We start from the raw sequence: 16,201 nt of genomic DNA, 5'->3' as shown, positions 1-16,201 counted from the left end.
CCCAGGCTCCCCTCAGGACCCCTCCCAGGACCCCTAAGCCCCCCCAGGACCCCCCCCAGGACCCCTCCCAGGACCCCCAATCCCCCCCAGTCCCCCCCCAATCCCCCCCAGGCCCCCCCCCAGGACCCCCAATCCCCCCCCAGGCTCCCCCCAGGACCCCTAAGCCCCCCCAGGACCCCCCCCGGCCCCCACCTCGGCGATGACCTCGGCCAGCCCCGGGTTGCAGAGCACCAGCCAGCGCCGGGGGGGTGATGCCGTTGGTTTTGTTCTGGAACTTGTGGGGCTCCAGCTCGTAAAAGTCCTTGAACCTGGGGGGGGGGCACATGGGGGGGGGGGGCACGGCGTGGGGATGGGGACGGGGATGGGGGACGTGGGGTGGGGACAATGGGATGGGGACAAGGGGATGGGGACAAAAGCCCCGGGACCCCAACCAAGGGCAGGAGGAGCACGGGACAGGGATGGGAATCATGGGGGGGGGTGACCCCAAGAGGAGGGTGACCCCAAAGGGGGGGGTGACCCCAAGGGTGGGAGTGACCCCCAAGGGCAGGGGGTGACACTAGAGGGGTGACCCCATGGGGGGATGACCCCAAAGGGGGGGTGACCCCAAGGGCAGGGGGTGACACTAGGGGGGTGACCCCATGGGGGGATGACCCAGAGGGGGTGACCTCGGGGGGGGGATGACCCCTGGGGGGGGGATGACCCCTGGGGGGGGTGACCCCTGGGGGGGGTGACCCCGGGGGGGGGGGGGACACGCACACGCTCTGCTTGAGGATCTCGGAGTGGATGCGGGCGACGCCGTTGACGGCGTGGGAGCCGACGATGCAGAGGTGAGCCATGTTGATGCGCTTCACCGCCCCCTCCTCCACCAGCGACATCCGCCGCAGCCGCTCGTGGTCCCCGGGGAACGTGGCGTAGACGCGCTATGGGGCAGACCCATAAGTGTGGGGCGGACCCATAAGTGTGGGGCAGACCCATAAGTGTGGGGTAGATGCATGCAATGGGGAGCAGACCCATAAGTGTGGGGTGGACCCATAAGTGTGGGTGGACCCATAAGCGTGGGGTAGATGCATGCAACGTGGGGCAGACCCACATGTTTGGGGTGGACCCATAAGTGTGGGGCAGACCCATAAGTGTGGGGCGGACCCATAAGTGTGGGGCAGACCCATATGTGTAGGGTAGATGCATGCAATGTGGGGCAGACCCACATGTTTGGGGCGGACCCATAGGTGTGGGGCGGACCCATAAGTGTGGGGCAGGCCCATAAGTGTGCCCCTATGCCCCCCCGGCCCCCCCCCGTGCCCCCCAGCCCCACGCACGTCGAGGAAGCGCTGGTTGATCTCGTAGATGATCTCCAGGTGCCGGGGCAGCAGCGACTCCAGCAGATGGACCGGCCACCGCTCCAGCGCCTCGGGCAGCACCGTGTGGTTGGTGTAGGCGCACGTCCGCACCGTCACGTCCCACGCCTGGGGGGGGGGCAGCACAGCCTGAGGGGCTGCCCCACAGAGACCCCCCCCCCCGGCACTTCTCAGGGGCCCTTTGGTCTATGGGGGGGGGCCTGAGCCATGGTGTTCCTGCCCCATAGCATCCCTGCTCCATAGAGTCCCTGCCCCATAGAGTCCCTGCCCCATAGAGACCCTGCCCCATAGAGACCCTGCCCCATAGAGACCCCCCAAGCACTTCTTGGGGACCCCTTGGTCTTTGGGGGGGTGTCCTACCCCATAGCTTCCCTGCCCCATAGCGTCCCTGCCCCACAGTGTCCCCACCGTGGCCTTTGGGGGCAGCCAGCCCCAGGGGTGGTCCCGTGCCCCCCCCCCCCACCCCATTGCCCCCCCCGTAGCCCCCCGCACCTTGTCCCAGGGCAGCTTCTCCTCGTCCACCAGGATGCGCATCAGCTCGGGGATGGCGAGGGACGGGTGCGTGTCGTTCAGCTGGATGGCCACCTGCGGGCACGGGGGACATCGTGGGGACATGGGGACACCCCACGGGGACATGGCATGGGGACACAGCACAGGGACATGGGGACACCCCGCAGGGACATGGGGATACAATATGGGGACACAGGGACACGGGGACATGGTATAGGGACAAGGCATGGGGACACGGGGACATGGGGACGTTATATGGGGACACAGGGACACAATATGGGGACATGGCATGGGGACATGGGGACGTTATGGGGACACAGGGACATTAGATGGGGGTACAGAGACGGGGGACAGCATGGGGACATGGCATAGGGACACAGGGACATGATATGGGGACACAGGGACATGATATGGGGACACGGGGACACCCATGGGGACATGGGGACACGATATGGGGACATGGGGACACAATATGGGGACACACCACAGGGACATGGCACAGGGACATGATACGGGGACACGGCTCGGGGCCATGGCACCGGGACAGGACTTGGCAGAGGGATGGGACACGGGGACAGGACACGGGGACAGGACACGGGGCCAGGGCTGTGCCATGGGGCTGGGATTTGGGGCCAGGATTTGGGGCCGTGGGGGGGGCACCTTGTCGGGGAAGGCGTCGAAGGCGGTGCGCACGGGGGTCGCGGCTGCCGAACTTGGCGGACTTGAAGCGCCGCACGATGTCGTGCAGGGTGGCCGCCACCACGAAGTACTCCTGCTTCAGCCGCAGCTCCTTGCCCTCGAAGAACTGCGGGGGGGGGGAAACGCTCAGCCCCACGGCGCCCCACGGAGCCCCACGGAGCCCCACGGAGCCCCACGGAGCCCCCACAGTGCCCCATAGAGCCCCCACCCCATAGTGCCCCATGGCACTCCACAGAGCCCCACAGCACCCCATAGTGCCCCACGGTGCCCTACAGCACCCCATAGTGCCCCATAGAGCCCCATAGTGCCCCACAGAGCCCCATGGTGACCCACAGATCCCTCACAGAAGACCTATGGCACCCCACAGCACCCCATAGTGCCCCACTGAGCCACAAGTCCCCCAGTAGAGCCCCCCCCCAGCACCCCACAGTGCCCCACTGAGCCCCACGGCACCCCACGGAGCCCCACTGTGCCCCATGGCACCCCATGGAGACCCCACAGCACCCCACAGTGCCCCACTGAGCCCCACGGAGCCCTATGGAGAGCCCCCACGGTGCCCTATAGCACCCCATAGAGCCCCACAGTGCCCTATAGCACCCCATAGAGCCCTACAGAGCCCCATAGTGCCCTATAGCACCCCACAGAGCCCCATAGCACCCCATAGAGCCCTACAGCACCCCATAGCACCCCACAGCACCCCACAGAGCCCCACAGCTCCCCATGGTGCCCTATAGCACCCCACTGCGCCCTACTGACCCCCCCCCCCCACCCTCCCAGCCCCCCCCTTGTCCCCAAGTCCCCCCCATTCCCCCCCCCAGCCCCAAATTTGCCCCCCCCGGTGCTGACGTTGTCGTTGGGGTACAGCACGCGGGAGATGTTCTCGGCCAGGTTCCGGTCCAGCACCGCCTGGATGTAGCCCCCGACGTTAACTGGGGGGGGGGAGAGCAGAGGGGGGGTCAGGGGGGTCCTGGGGGGGGGGTTGGAGGGGGTCAGGGGGGTTCTGGGGGGGGTTGGAGGGGGTCAGGGAGGTCCTGGGGGGGGGTTTGGGGGAGGTCAGGGGGGTCCTGGGGGGGGGTTGGAGGGGGTCAGGGGGGTTCTGGGGGGGTTGGAGGGGGTCAGGGGGGTCCTGGGAGGGTTTTAGGGGGTCCTTGGGGGGGGGTTGGGGAGGTTTGGGGGGGTCCTTGGGGGGTTGGGGGGGGTCAGGGGGGTCCTGGGGGGGTCCTGGGGGGGTTGGGGGGGTCCTGGGGGGGCCCTGGAAGGTTTTGGGGGGGTCTTGGGGGGGCTTGGGGGGTCCTGAGGGGTCAGGGGGGATCCTGAGAGGGTCCTGGGGGGGTCCTGGGGGGGGGTTTAGGGTGGGTTTGGGTCCTCCTGGGGGGGGATTTGGGGGGCTTGGGGGACTCCTGGGGGGCTCAGGGGGGTCCTGAAGAAATCGGGGGGGGGGGGGGGATGGAGAATTTGGGGGGGGGGGTCCCGAGGCGGCGGGGGGGGGGGTCGTTTTTTGGGGTGCTCACAGTCCTTGAGGTTGAAGTCGTTGGGGGCGCGGGCGGACCAGAGCCGCATGGTGTTGACGGTGTTGTTGCGGTAGCCGGGCACCGGCGTGTCGTACGGCAGCGCCAGCACCACCTGCGGGCACGCACGCCTTGCACACGCGTGTGCAAGGGACGTGCACACCCCCCCCCGGCCCTCACAACCCCCCCCCGTCCCCCCTTTCCTTCACCAGCCCCCCCGGCACCCCCCGTTTGAACCCCTTGAGTAGCCTTGCACGCCCACCCCCCGTGCTTTGCACGCCCGCGTGTGCCCCGCGCGCCCTTGCACACCCCCCCCACGCCTCCGTGCACACCCTCGTGCACCCCCACCTCCTTGCACGCCCCTTGCACGCCCTTACACCCCTCCACACCCCCTTGCACACACTTCTTGCACACCCTCATCCCCTTGCACACCCCTTGCACACTCCCTTACCCCCTTGCACACCCTTACACCCCTCCATACCCCCTTGCACACTCCCTCACCCCCTTGCACTCCCTTACACCCCCCTCCCAGACCCCCTTACACCCCCCCAGCCCCCTTGCACACCCCTTGCACACCCCTTGCACACCCTTACACCCCCCCCAGACCCCCTCCCACCCCCTCAGCCCCCTTGCACGCCCCTTGCACACTCCCCCACCCCCTTGCACTCCCTTATACCCCCCTCCCAGACCCCCTTACACCCCCCAGCCCCCTTGCACGCCCCTTGCACGCCCCTTGCACGCCCCCCCACCTGCGTGTCCATCCACTTGGCCCCCTCGGGGGTGTGCTCCACGCGGCCGTAGAAGTGCACGGGGATGGTGTACTCGGGGCGAGCCTTCTCCCAGGGGTTGCCGTAGCGCAGCCAGTCGTCCGCCTCCTCCACCTGGGGGGGGGGGCACCGGGCTGGGACCCCCCCCCCAAAAAAAAGAGGGACCCCCCCCAAGAAGGAGGGGACCCCCCCCGGGGACTGCATCCCCACCAAAAGGCCGGGAAGCCCCCAAAAAAGCCAGGATTCCCCCCAAAAGGCCAGGATCCCCCCCCCCTAAAAAAGCCAGGACCCCCCCCCACAAAGACTTGGGACCCCCCCCAAAAAAAAGGAGGGACCCCCCCCAAAAGAAGGGACACCCCCCCCAGAGACTGCGTCCCCACCAAAAGGCCGGGAACCCCCCCAAAAAGCCAGGACCCCCCCCCAAAACGCTGGGACCCCCCCCAGAAGGCTGGACACCCCCCCCCCCACGAGACTGGGACCCCCCTCAAAGACTCGGGACCCCCCCCACACAAAGTCAGGACCCCCCCCAAAAAGACTGAACCCCCCCAAAAAAAGACTGGGACCCCCCCCAAAGACTCAGGACCCCTCCCCCAAAGACTCAGGACCCCTCCCCAAACATTGTGCCCCCCCCCCAAAGATTCAGGACCCTCCCAAAAGGCTGTGACCCCCTCCCCCAAACTTCAGACCCCCCCAAAATATTGTGCCCCCCCCCAAAGACTCAGGACCCCCCCCAAAAGTCCAGAACCCACCCCCTCCCGAAGTCCGGACCCCCCCCAAAATGCCGGGACCCCTCCCCCGAGGTTCGGGACCCCCCCCCTTGAATTTGGGACCCCCCCACCGGTGTGCCCCCCCCCCACCTGCCACCCCCCCGCGATCTTCTGGTTGAAGATGCCGAACTCGTAGCGGATGCCGTAGCCGTAGGCGGCCAGCCCCAGGGTGGCCATCGAGTCCAGGAAGCAGGCTGGGGGGGCACGGGGGGGTCAAGGGGTCAGGGGAGGGTCAGGGGGGGTCAGGGGGGGTCAGGGGGGGTCGGGGGGGGACCCATCTCCCAGCCCTCACCCCCCAGTTTCACCCCCAGGGACCCTCCAGGACCAACCCAGACCCCAAGGACCCCCCCAGGACACCAAAGGACCCCCCCAGGACCCCCCCCAGTCCCCAAAGGACCCCCCAAGACACCAAAGGACCCCCCCAAACCCCAAAGGACCCCCCCAGCCCCCCCAGACCCCAAAGGACCCCTCCAGGACCCCCCAGACCCCAAAGGACCCCCCCAGGACCCCCCAGACCCCTCCAGGACCCCCCAACCCCCCCACGACCCCTCCAGGACCCCCTCAGGACCCCCCCAGGAACCCCCCAGGACCTCCCAAGACCCCCTCAACCCCCCCCAGGACCCCTCCAGCCCCCCCATGAGCTCTCCAGGACCCCCCCCAGGACCTCCCAAGACCCCCAGGACCCCCCCAGGACCCCCCAAAGCCCCCCCCCGGCCCCCACCTGCCAGGCGCCCCAGGCCCCCATTGCCCAGCCCCGCGTCCTCCTCGATCTCCTGCAGCTCCTCCATGTCCAGGCCCAGCTGGGGGGGGGGGGAGAGTGTTCAGAGCCCCCCCCCCAAAAAAACAGCCCCCCCGCTTCCCCCCCACCCCCTCCATGCCCCCATTTGCCCCCCCCGTGCCCCCATTTGCCCCCCCATGACCCCATTTATCCCCCCCCATCCCCCTGCACATTGCTCCCGTGCCCCCCCCGGCCCCATTTGCCCCCCCTCCGGCCCTTCTGACCCCATTTGCCCCCCCCAGGCCCTGTTTGATCCCCCCATCCCCATTTCCCCCCTCCCATGCCCCCATTTCCCCCCCCCTCACCCCCCATTTCCCCCCCTCACCCCCCAATTTCCCCCCCACACACCCCCATTTGCCCCCCCACCGCCCCCATTTGCCCCCCCCGGCCCCATTTCCCCCCCTCACACCCCAATTTACCCCCCCACACACCCCCATTTCCCCCCCTCAGCCCCCCATTTCCCCCCCACACCCCCCCATTTCCCCTCCTCAGCCCCCCATTTCCCCCCCCACCGCCCCCATTTCCCCCCCCATACCCCAATTTCCCCCCCCTCACCCCAATATACCCCCCCCCCCATGTGCCCCCCCCGGCCCCCCACCTGGTAAATGGCCTCGTCGCAGAGCTCTGCAGCCCCAGGTTGACCATGGTGTTCTGCAGCGTGCGGCCCATGTAGAACTCCAGCGACAGGTAGTAAATGCGCTGGGGGGGGCACGGGGGGGTCAGCTGCGGCCACGACCCCCCCTTGACCCCCTTTAACCCCCCCTTGACCCCCCCCGTGTGTGTCCCCCCCCCCCCCCGGGCCCTATCCGGTTTCCGGGCCCAAATGGCAGCGGGTCAGCGGCAAAGGTCAGGTTAAATTTAACTGCCCCCCCCCCCCCAACAACTGCCCCCCAGGCCTGGGACCCCCCCACAGATCCTCAGGGACCCCCCCAGCACCCCAAGGACCTACAGTGCCCCCCCCAGCCTTGGGGTCCCACGGGGGGGGGGTCAGTCCCCCAGCCCCTCTGTGCCCCCCCCCCCACTTGGGGTCCTTCCCATTACTGTGGTGCCCCCCCCCCATGGCCCCCCCATGCCCCCTCAGACCCCCATGACCCCCCCAAGACCCCTATGCCCCCCCCCAAACACCCACGACCCCACCCCAAAACCCCCTTAACCCCCCCCCAGACCCCACACCCTGGGGTCTTTCCCACACAGTAGCCCCCCCTTTCCCCCCACCCCCCCCTTTAACCCCCCCGTGACCCCTCCGTGACCCCCCCTTAGGGTCCTTCTTGTAGTAGTACTGCTGCATACACAGCCCCCAGACCCCATTTAACCCCCCCAGCCCCCCAATAACCCCCCCCATAACCCCCACCTTGGGGTCCTTCTCGTAGTAGTACTGCTGCGTGCGCAGCCCCCAGACCCCCATTAACCCCCCCAGCCCCCCCTAGCCCCCACCTTGGGGTCCTTCTCGTAGTAGTACTGCCCCCAGACCCCATTTAACCCCCTCAGCCCCCCCTAGCCCCCACCTTGGGGTCCTTCTCGTAGTAGTACTGCCCCCAGACCCCATTTAACCCCCCCCAGCCCCCCATTAAGCCCCCCAAACCCCTCTATGACCCCCCCAGCCCCCCCTAACCCTCACCTTGGGGTCCTTCTCGTAGTAGTACTGCCCCCAGACCCCCATTAACCCCTCCCAGCCCCCCATTAACCCCTCCAAACCTCTCTGTGCCCCCCCCAGCCCCCCAATAACCCCCCCTAGCCCCCACCTTGGGGTCCTTCTCGTAGTAGTACTGCCCCCAGACCCCATTTAACCCCCCCAGCCCCCCCATAACCCCCCCCAGCCCCACCTTGGGGTCCTTCTCGTAGTAGTACTGCTGCGTGCGCAGCCAGCGCCCCACCAGGTGGTCGCGCACGGCGTGGGCCAGGGCGTGGAAGTAGTCGCGGGGGGTGGCGACGTTGCGGTCCTTGACCAGGGTGAAGTGCAGGTGGCGGTTGAAGGCGCGCTTCAGCTCCGCCACGTTCTCGGCCCCCGCCAGCCCCCGCACGCTGATCTGCTTCCGACGCTCCTGGTCCGACAGCGGCCGCGCCATGGCGATGGGGGGGTCTTGGGGGGTCTTGGGGGTGTCCTGGGGGGTCCTTGGGGGGTCTTGGGGGGGTCCTGAGGGGGTCCTGGGGGGGTCTTGGGGGGTCCTGAGGGAGGTTTGGGGGGTCCTGGGGGGTTTGGGGGAGCCTGGAGGGGCCTAAGGGGGCTTTGAGGGACTTGGAGGGGGGCTTGGGGGTCCTGGGGGGGTCCTGGGGGGGTCCTGAGGGGGTCTTGGGGGGTCAAGGGTCCTGGGGGGTCCTCGGTGGGGATAAGGGAGCTTAGGAGGGGGGCTGGAGGGGCCTGGAGGGGCCTAAAGGGGCTTTGGGGACCGGGAGGGGGGCTTGGGGGTCCTGAGGGGGTCTTGGGGGGGTCAGGAGGGTCCTGGGGGGTCCTCGGTGGGGATAAGGGAGCTTAGGAGGGGGCCTGGAGGGGCCTAAAGGGGCTTTGGGGGCCTGGAGGGGGGCTTGGGGGTCCTGGGGGGGTCTCAGGAAGGAGGCCTAGGGGGTCCTGGGGGGGTCTTGGGGGTCCTGGGGGGGCTGGAGGGGTCTTAAGGGGGCCTGGGGGGGGCTTGGAAAGGGGTCCCAAGGGACCAGCTCGTGGGGAGCTGGGGGGGTCTTGGGAATTAGTGGGGGGGGTCCTGAGGAATTGGGGGGCTCCTGGGGGCCCTGAAGTATTGGGGAGGGGTCCTGGGGGGCTCCCGGAGCGCCGGGGGGGGCCTGGAGGAGCCGGGGGGGGTCCGGGGGGGTCGGGGGGCTGCGGGGCCGGCGGGAGGCGGCGGCAGCAGCGCCCCGGCCCCTTTGAGCCCCCGCCTCGTGAATATTCATGAGGTGCCCCCCGAAGGGGGCGGGGGCGCGGCGAGGCCACGCCCACAGCCGCCGCGAAGCCACGCCCACGGCGCCGCGGGGGGTCCCGGCGCGAGCCCCATTCACGGCGCGGCCCCGTTCCCACGCGCGGCGCTCCTCAATGAGCCCCCCCCCGCGTTCCCACGCCCCCCCCCCCCTCCCCGTTCCCACGCCGCCCCCATTCACAAAAACGCCCCCGCGGTCCCCCCGCCGCCCACGCGTGTCGGGGGTGCCCCCACGCTGCCCCCCCCAGCCCCCCCCGGACTACAAGGCCCATGGTGCCACGCTGCCCCCTCCCCCCCCCACCGTGTCCCCCCCCCCCCTCGCCCCCCCCCCCCCAGGACACCCCAAGGTCGTGGCATTTCGGGGCCGCGGCGCTGAGTGACAACCACAGGGGGCGGGGGGGGGGCGCGGGGGGGCCCCGCCGCCACGTCACGGGGGGGGGGCCGGGACCCCCCCTCGACCCCAGGTCGGGTTTCGTCCCCCCCCCCCAACCCCCCACGGCGAAATCCGATGCAGGAGGGGGCAGGGAAAGGGCACGGCCGGGGGGGGGCCCAGCAACAGGGGCAGAAATACCCCGGGGGGGGCCAGAAATATCCGGGTGGGGGCAAAAATACCCCAGGGGGGCTCAGAAATACCCCGGGGGGGGCAAAAATATCCGGGGGGGGGGCAGAAATACCCCGGGGGGGCAAAAATACCCCAGGGGGGCTCAGAAATACCGGGGGGGGTCCCGAGACGCGTGGGGGGTCCCAGAAAGCCGCGGGGGGGTCACAAAGCAGAGGCGGGGGGGCCCCGTTTCGGCCGTTTATTCATACACAAAAAGAAGCGCGCGGGGATGAAGGGGGGGGGAGGGGGGGGGCAACGAGGGGGGGGGCGTCTATGGGGCGGGGGGGGGACGGGGTGGGGGACCCTGGACCACGAGGTAGGGGGGGGAGGGGCCGCGGGGGGGGGCAGGGGGGGAGGACCCGGGTGGATTGCGCAGCCCCCCCCTCTCCCCCCACCCCCAAAATGATGGGGGGGGGTCCCGCTCACTTCCCCCCCCCCCCCCAGGGAAGGATTTATTTATTTTTTTTGGGGGGGGGCGCAGCTCCCTCACTGGTCCCGAGGGGGGGGGGGGGAAGTGGAAAAATCCCTGGAGGGGGGGGGGGGGGGCTCAGGGTGTGTGTGTGTGAGGGGGGGGCGCTCCCCCTGCCCCCCCTTCCTCCTCCTCCTCTCCCCCCCCCCTTGACGCCCCCTCCCACCCCCGCCCCCCCCCCCCCCAGCGTTACGTGGCCGTGCTGGCGTCCCCCCCCCCGGCGGCGTCAGTTCTGGGGGGGGGGCGGGGGGGGCGCGGGGGGCATGCCGAAGGGGGGCAGGGCCGGCACCCCCATGCCCATCATGGTGACGAAGTTAGAAGGGTCCATGGGGGGCGGGGGGGGCGGGGGGGCGTACATCATGCCCCCGGAGCCAGGCGGCGGCGGGGGGGGCGGGGGGGCCCCGGGGGGCAGGGGGGGCTGCACCCCGGGGGGCAAAGGCACCATGGAGGGGCTGCCTTGCAGCGGGGGGGAGCCCCCCCCCGCCCCCCCCCCCCCCCCCCCGCCGGCGCCTGCTGCTGCCAGGGCGGGAGGGAGCCGGTGCCAGCGCTCGTGGTGGTCGGCGTATCTGGGGGGGCAATTGGGGGGGGGGGCAATTAAAGGGGGGTAATTAGAGGGGGGGTAATTAGGGGGGGGCACCCCCGAACACAGGACTGGGAAAGGAAGCGCCCCCCCCCCACCCGCTGACCCCCCCCACAGCCTCTTATGGCCCCCCCAGACTCCACCAACCCCCCCCTCATTGCCCCCCCATCCCTTATTGCCCCCCCTCACCCCTTATTGCCCCCCCCAGAGACCCCCCAACCCTTATTACCCCCCCAAAGCCCCCCCTCACCCCTTACGGCCCCCCACCCCATCTGCCCCCTCATTGCCCCCCCACCTTTACTGCCCCCCCAAACCCCTCACACCCCCACCCCCTCCCTGCCCCCCTTTTTCCCCCCCCACCCCCCCAAACCCCTTAATGCCTCCCCACTGCCCCCCCAAGTCCCCCTGCCCCCCCTTCCTGCCCCCCCATCCCCCTTATTGCCCCCCCAGAGCCCCCCCCCACCCATATTGCCCCCCCCCACCCCCTCCCTGCCCCCCCCAGTCCCCCCCAACCCCCTCCCTGCCCCCTCTGGAGCCCCCCCACGCTCTTATTACCCCCCCCAGTTGCCCCCCCCCCCCAATTTATTGCCCCCCCCACTCACTTTGCTGCCAGGGCAGGGGGGTGCTGGAGGCCAGGCTGCTGCTGGGGGGGGGCGGCGGCGGCTGCTGCTGCTGCTGCCAGGGGGGGAGCGGCCCGGAGGGGGGGGCGGCTGCCCACCGGGCGGGGGGGGCGGCGGCGCATCATACCCAGCGGCGGCGGCATCATACCTGGGGGGGGGGCACGCCGTGGGCTCGGGGGGGGGCACTGGGGGGAGTTGGGGTATTTGGGGGGGGTTGGGGGGGGAGTTGGGGTATTTGGGGGGGGGCTGGGGGGGGAGTTGGGGTATTTGGGGGGGGAGTTGGGGTATTTGGGGGGGGGTTGGGGGGGAGTTGGGGTATTTGGGGGGGCCTTGGGGGGAGTTGGGGTATTTGGGGGGGCTGGGGGGAGTGGGGTATTTGGGGGGGGTTGGGGGGAGTTGGGGGTATTTGGGGGGGGGTTGGGGGGGAGTTGGGTATTTGGGGGGGGCTTGGGGGGGAATTGGGGTATTTGGGGGGGCTCTGGGGGGGAGTTGGGGTATTTGGGGGGCGCTTGGGGGGATTTGGGGCATTTGGGGGGGGCTTGGGGGGATTTAGGGTATTTGGGGGGTTGGGGGGAATTGAGACACGGGGGGGCACTTGGGGGGATTTGGGGGACTTTCAAGAGATTTTGGGGGACTTTGGGGGTATTTGGGGGGGATTTGGGACACGGGGGGGGCTTGGGGTATTTGGGGGGGGCTCATGAATACTGTTTGTTTTTTTTTGGGGGGGGGGGGTCAGAGTATTTTAGGGGATTAGGGACACCTGGGGGGTGATTTTAGGGGAGATTGGGGGTATTTTGGGGCACCTGGGGACGTTTATTTTTTGGGGGGGTGTTAGGGGGGGTTGTGGGGGGGGTCAGGGGGTGTTTTTTTTGGGGGGGGGGCTCACCTTTTCCTTGGTGCAGGCGATAGACCCCAGAGCCCACAGGCGAATTTCCCAGGTACTGATCTTGAGGCAATGAGAGAGCGTCGCCTTAGCGAGGGGGGGCCGCCCCCCCCGCCCCCAAAACCCCCCTTTTTCACCCCAAACCCTCCCCCCACCCCCCCCCCAGCCCGGATTGTACTTACCCATGTGGTGGGGGCCGGGGTGCCCCCCCGGCGGGTGGGGGCCCTGCCCCATGGGGGGGTGGTGGTGGGGCTGCATCCAGGGGGGGGGGGGCCCGTTGGGGTTGTGCTGCAGGGGTGCCCCCCCCCGTGGCCCCCCCCCATGGCGGCCATGGGGTGGGGGAAGCCGTGGGGGCCCCCCCCAGGCCCCCCCCCGTGCAGGCCGTGGTAGGGGGGGGCGGCTCTCGGATGGGGTGGAGTTCATCCAGGGCGGGCGGCTCTGCTGCTAATTAAGGGGTTGAGGGGTTAATTAGTCATTAGAAAGGGGCCGGAGGGGGGCGGGGGGGTCATTATTCATGGGGGGGGCTGGCTGGGGGGCTGGGTGCACCCCCCGGCTGGAGAGGGGGCTGCTGGTGTGGGCAGTGCTAACTAGGGGGGCTAATTAATTAAAAAGTGGGTATGGGTGGGGGTCTGGGGGGTTAATTAATTAAATGGGAAGGGTCTGGAGGGGTTAATTAATTAAAATGAGTACATGGGGGGGTCATTACTCATGGGGGGGCTGGCTGGCAGGCTGGGTGCCTCCCCCCGGCTGGAGAGGGGGCTGCTGGTGTGGGTAGTGCTAACTAGGGGGGGCTAATTAATTAAGTAAGGAGTATGGGTGGGGGTCTGGGGGGTTAATTAATTAAACGGGAGGGGTCTGGAGGGGTTAATTAATTAAAATGAGTACATGGGGGGGTCATTACTCATGGGGGGGCTGGCTGGCAGGCTGGGTGCCTCCCCCCGGCTGGAGAGGGGGCTGCTGGTGTGGGTAGTGCTAACTAGGGGGGCTAATTAACTAAATAAGGAGTATGGGTGGGGGTCTGGGGGGGTTAATTAATTAAAAAGAGCGCGTGGGGGGGTCTGGGGGGGTCGTTACTCACGGGGGGGGGCTGGCTGGCAGGCTGGGTGCCCCCCCCCAAGCTGTAGAGTGGGCTGCTGGTGGGGGCAGCGTTAACTAGGGGGATTAATTAATTAAAAGGAGCGCACGGGGGGCCCGGGGGGGTTCATTACTCACGGGGGGGGGCTGGCTGGCGGGCTGGGTGCCCCCCCCCCGGCTGGAGAGGGGGCTGCTGGTGTGGGCGGCGTTGGCGCTGCCGGAGACGGGCGCCTCGCCCAGCTCGGCCATGAGGGACAGGTACTCCTTGTCCATGCGAGCCTTGTCCTGCGCAGACTGCGGGTCCCCGGCCTGGGGGGGCAACGGGGGGGTCAGCGGGGGGTACGGGGTGAGGGGGGGGGCGGGGAGGGGCGTGGGGGGGGGGAGGGAGGGGTGTGGGGGGCGAGGGGGGCACGGGGAGGGGGTGTGGGGGGCGTAGGGGGTGGGGATGGGGAGTGGGAAGGGGAAATGGGGGGGGAAGGGGGTAAAATGTGGCCCCCCCCCCGGTTTGGGGGGTTGGGGGGGTTTGGGGGTCTCAGGGGGGTCTCAAGGGGGTCCCAGGGGGGTCTGGGCACAGATGCGGGAGGGGAAGGGGGCACGGAAGTGTTGGTGAGGGGGGAAAGGGGGCATAAAGTGGTGACCCCCCCCCATTTGGGGGGTCTGAGGGGGGTCCGGGGGGGGGCCTGGAGGATTTTGGGGGGGTCTCAGGGGGGTTTTGGGGGGGCCAGGGGTAAGGATTGGGGGGTTATGGGGGGAGAGGGGGCAGTGAGGTGAGGCTGAGAGGGGGAAGGGGGCACAAAATGGTGCCCCCCCGGTTTGGGGAGGCTCTGGGGGGGTCCCAAGGGGTCCCGGGGGGGGGTTGGGGTCCCATTTTTTTTTTGGGGGGGGTCCCACCTGGCGAACTTGCAGTCGGAGGCGATGTGCCCGGCCCCCCGCACTTGGTGCAGACGGTGGTGTTGGTGATGCTGCGCGTCTCCGTGCTCTGCCACGGCCGCAGGATCCTGCGGGTAATTAGCAGTAATTAGCGGGTAATTAGCACGGGGGGGCAACTGGGGGGGCAACTGAGGGAGAGGGAGGTTGGTTGGGGGGTGCTGGGGGGTAGCAAAGCTGATTGGGGGGGGGGCAGTGGGAATAATAAGGGTGGGGGTTAATTAGGGTTAGGGTTCGTTAGGGTCTGGGGGGTTAATTAGGGATTGGGGGGGTTGTGAGGAGGTGGGGGGGCTCGTTAGGGGCTGGAGGTGTTGGGTTCATTAGGGTCTGGGGGGGTTAATTAGGGGGTTAGAGGTTTGGTTAGGAGATGGGGGGCTTAATTAGGGTGAGGGGCAGTTCGTTAGGGTTGGGGGGTGTCGTTAGGGTCTGGGGTGATTAATTAGGGTTTGAGCTGGTTCCTGATTGTCCAGAGGGATTAATTAGGGTCTGGGGGGTTAATTAGGGTCAGGGGGTAGGGGTTCATTAGGGTCTGGGGGGGGGCTTTGTGAGGTTGTTGAGGGTCTGTGTGGGTTCATTAGGGTACAGGGGGGCTCCTTCAGCTCTGGGGGGCTCATTCAGCTCTGGGGGGGCTCATTAGGGTACAGGGAGCTCGTTAGCATCTAGAGGGATTAATTAGGGTCAGAGAGGGGGGGTTAATTAGGGGTCTGGGGGACTTGGTGAGGAGGTGTGGCAGTTTGGTAAGGGTTGAGGGGATCCTGTGAGGCTCTGGGTGGGCTCATTGGGCTCTGGGTGGGCTCATTGGGATACGGGGGGGCTCATTAGTGTCCGGGGGGGGCTGTTAATTAGTCTGGGGGTGCTAACGAGCCCCCACCGGTTGTCATCCTCGCGCAGCGTGCCGTTGAGCCGCGCCAGCTCCCGCAGCTGCATCTTGCGCAGGTCGTTCTGGTCCTCGGGCGTCTCGATGCCCTGCTTCAGGATGTTCCGGATCTGGGGGGGAAAAACACCCTCAGCACCCCGTAAAGACCCCAAAAACCCCCCCGGGACCCCCCCCAGGACCTGCTCCACCGCTTCTTGACGTTGTCCATGGTGTTGGCGGTGACCAGCGCGTGCAGGGGCTCGTCCTCGCCCGGCAGCATCTGCCGTCCTTGCGGCCCACCTTGCCCTCCTTCACCGAGCCCTTGCCGCGGATCATGATCTTGGCGTTGCATTCCTTCTCGATGTTCTTCAGGCGTGTTGCCCCTGGGGGGGGCCGGGGGGGGTCAATTTGGGGAAGGGGCAAGAAACGGGGCGGGAATGGGGTGAAACGGGGCGGGAATGGGGTGAAAACGGGGCTGAAATGGGCGGTGGGATGCCCACGCGCTGATACCCAAAGGGAGACCCCTAAGGGAGCCCCAGAAGGGACCCCCCCCCAAAAAGAGAGTCCAAAAGGACACCACCCAAAAATAGACATCAAAAGCACCCCCCCAAAAAGGGAAACCCCAAAAAGGGGGGGAACGGGTGCGAAATGGGACAGGAATGGGGTGAAATGGGGCTAAAACGGGCGGTGGGATGCCCACACGCTGATACAAAGGGAGACCCCTAAAGGGATCCTAAAAGGGACCCCCCCAAAAAGAGAGTCCAAAAGGGACCCCCCCAAAACAGAGCACAAAAGGACCCCCCCCAAAAAAAGGATACCCCAAAAAGGGGGTGAAGGGGTGCAAAACGGGACGGGAATGGGTGAAACAGGGTGGGAATGGGGTGAAAATGGGGCTAAAACG

The 16,201-nt window shown here is 68.2% G+C and overlaps 2 protein-coding genes across 2 annotated transcripts; both read right to left on the bottom strand.

Moving 5' to 3' along the window:
• Positions 1-192: 192 nt before the first annotated feature.
• Positions 193-8,505, bottom strand: LOC311429565 (glycogen phosphorylase, muscle form-like; the record flags this gene model as incomplete). The annotated part of the gene is given in 15 exon segments (XM_084540654.1): positions 193-246; positions 248-308; positions 757-920; positions 1,317-1,463; positions 1,848-1,940; positions 2,526-2,561; positions 2,563-2,670; positions 3,411-3,493; positions 4,076-4,187; positions 4,822-4,953; positions 5,697-5,800; positions 6,328-6,406; positions 6,983-7,005; positions 7,008-7,083; positions 8,208-8,505. Coding segments are annotated over 15 exon segments (1,515 nt in total), but the record flags the coding sequence as incomplete, so codon positions are not given.
• Positions 8,506-10,076: 1,571 nt separating this feature from the next.
• Positions 10,077-15,683, bottom strand: LOC311429563 (splicing factor 1-like; the record flags this gene model as incomplete). Its single annotated transcript, XM_084540653.1, is given in 17 exon segments — positions 10,077-10,870; positions 10,873-10,926; positions 11,543-11,635; positions 11,638-11,679; positions 11,682-11,708; positions 12,447-12,506; positions 12,626-12,749; positions 12,752-12,838; positions 12,840-12,887; positions 13,656-13,826; positions 14,409-14,413; positions 14,416-14,442; positions 14,445-14,515; positions 15,316-15,440; positions 15,443-15,582; positions 15,585-15,672; positions 15,674-15,683. Coding segments are annotated over 17 exon segments (1,456 nt in total), but the record flags the coding sequence as incomplete, so codon positions are not given.
• Positions 15,684-16,201: the final 518 nt, after the last annotated feature.

Source organism: Aythya ferina (assembly GCF_964211825.1).
Source record: "Aythya ferina genome assembly, contig: HAP1_SCAFFOLD_1370, whole genome shotgun sequence".
In the NCBI taxonomy this organism is placed as follows: domain Eukaryota; kingdom Metazoa; phylum Chordata; class Aves; order Anseriformes; family Anatidae; genus Aythya; species Aythya ferina.
Note: the sequence above shows the minus strand (reverse complement) of the source record. Positions and strands in the feature narration are given on the sequence as shown.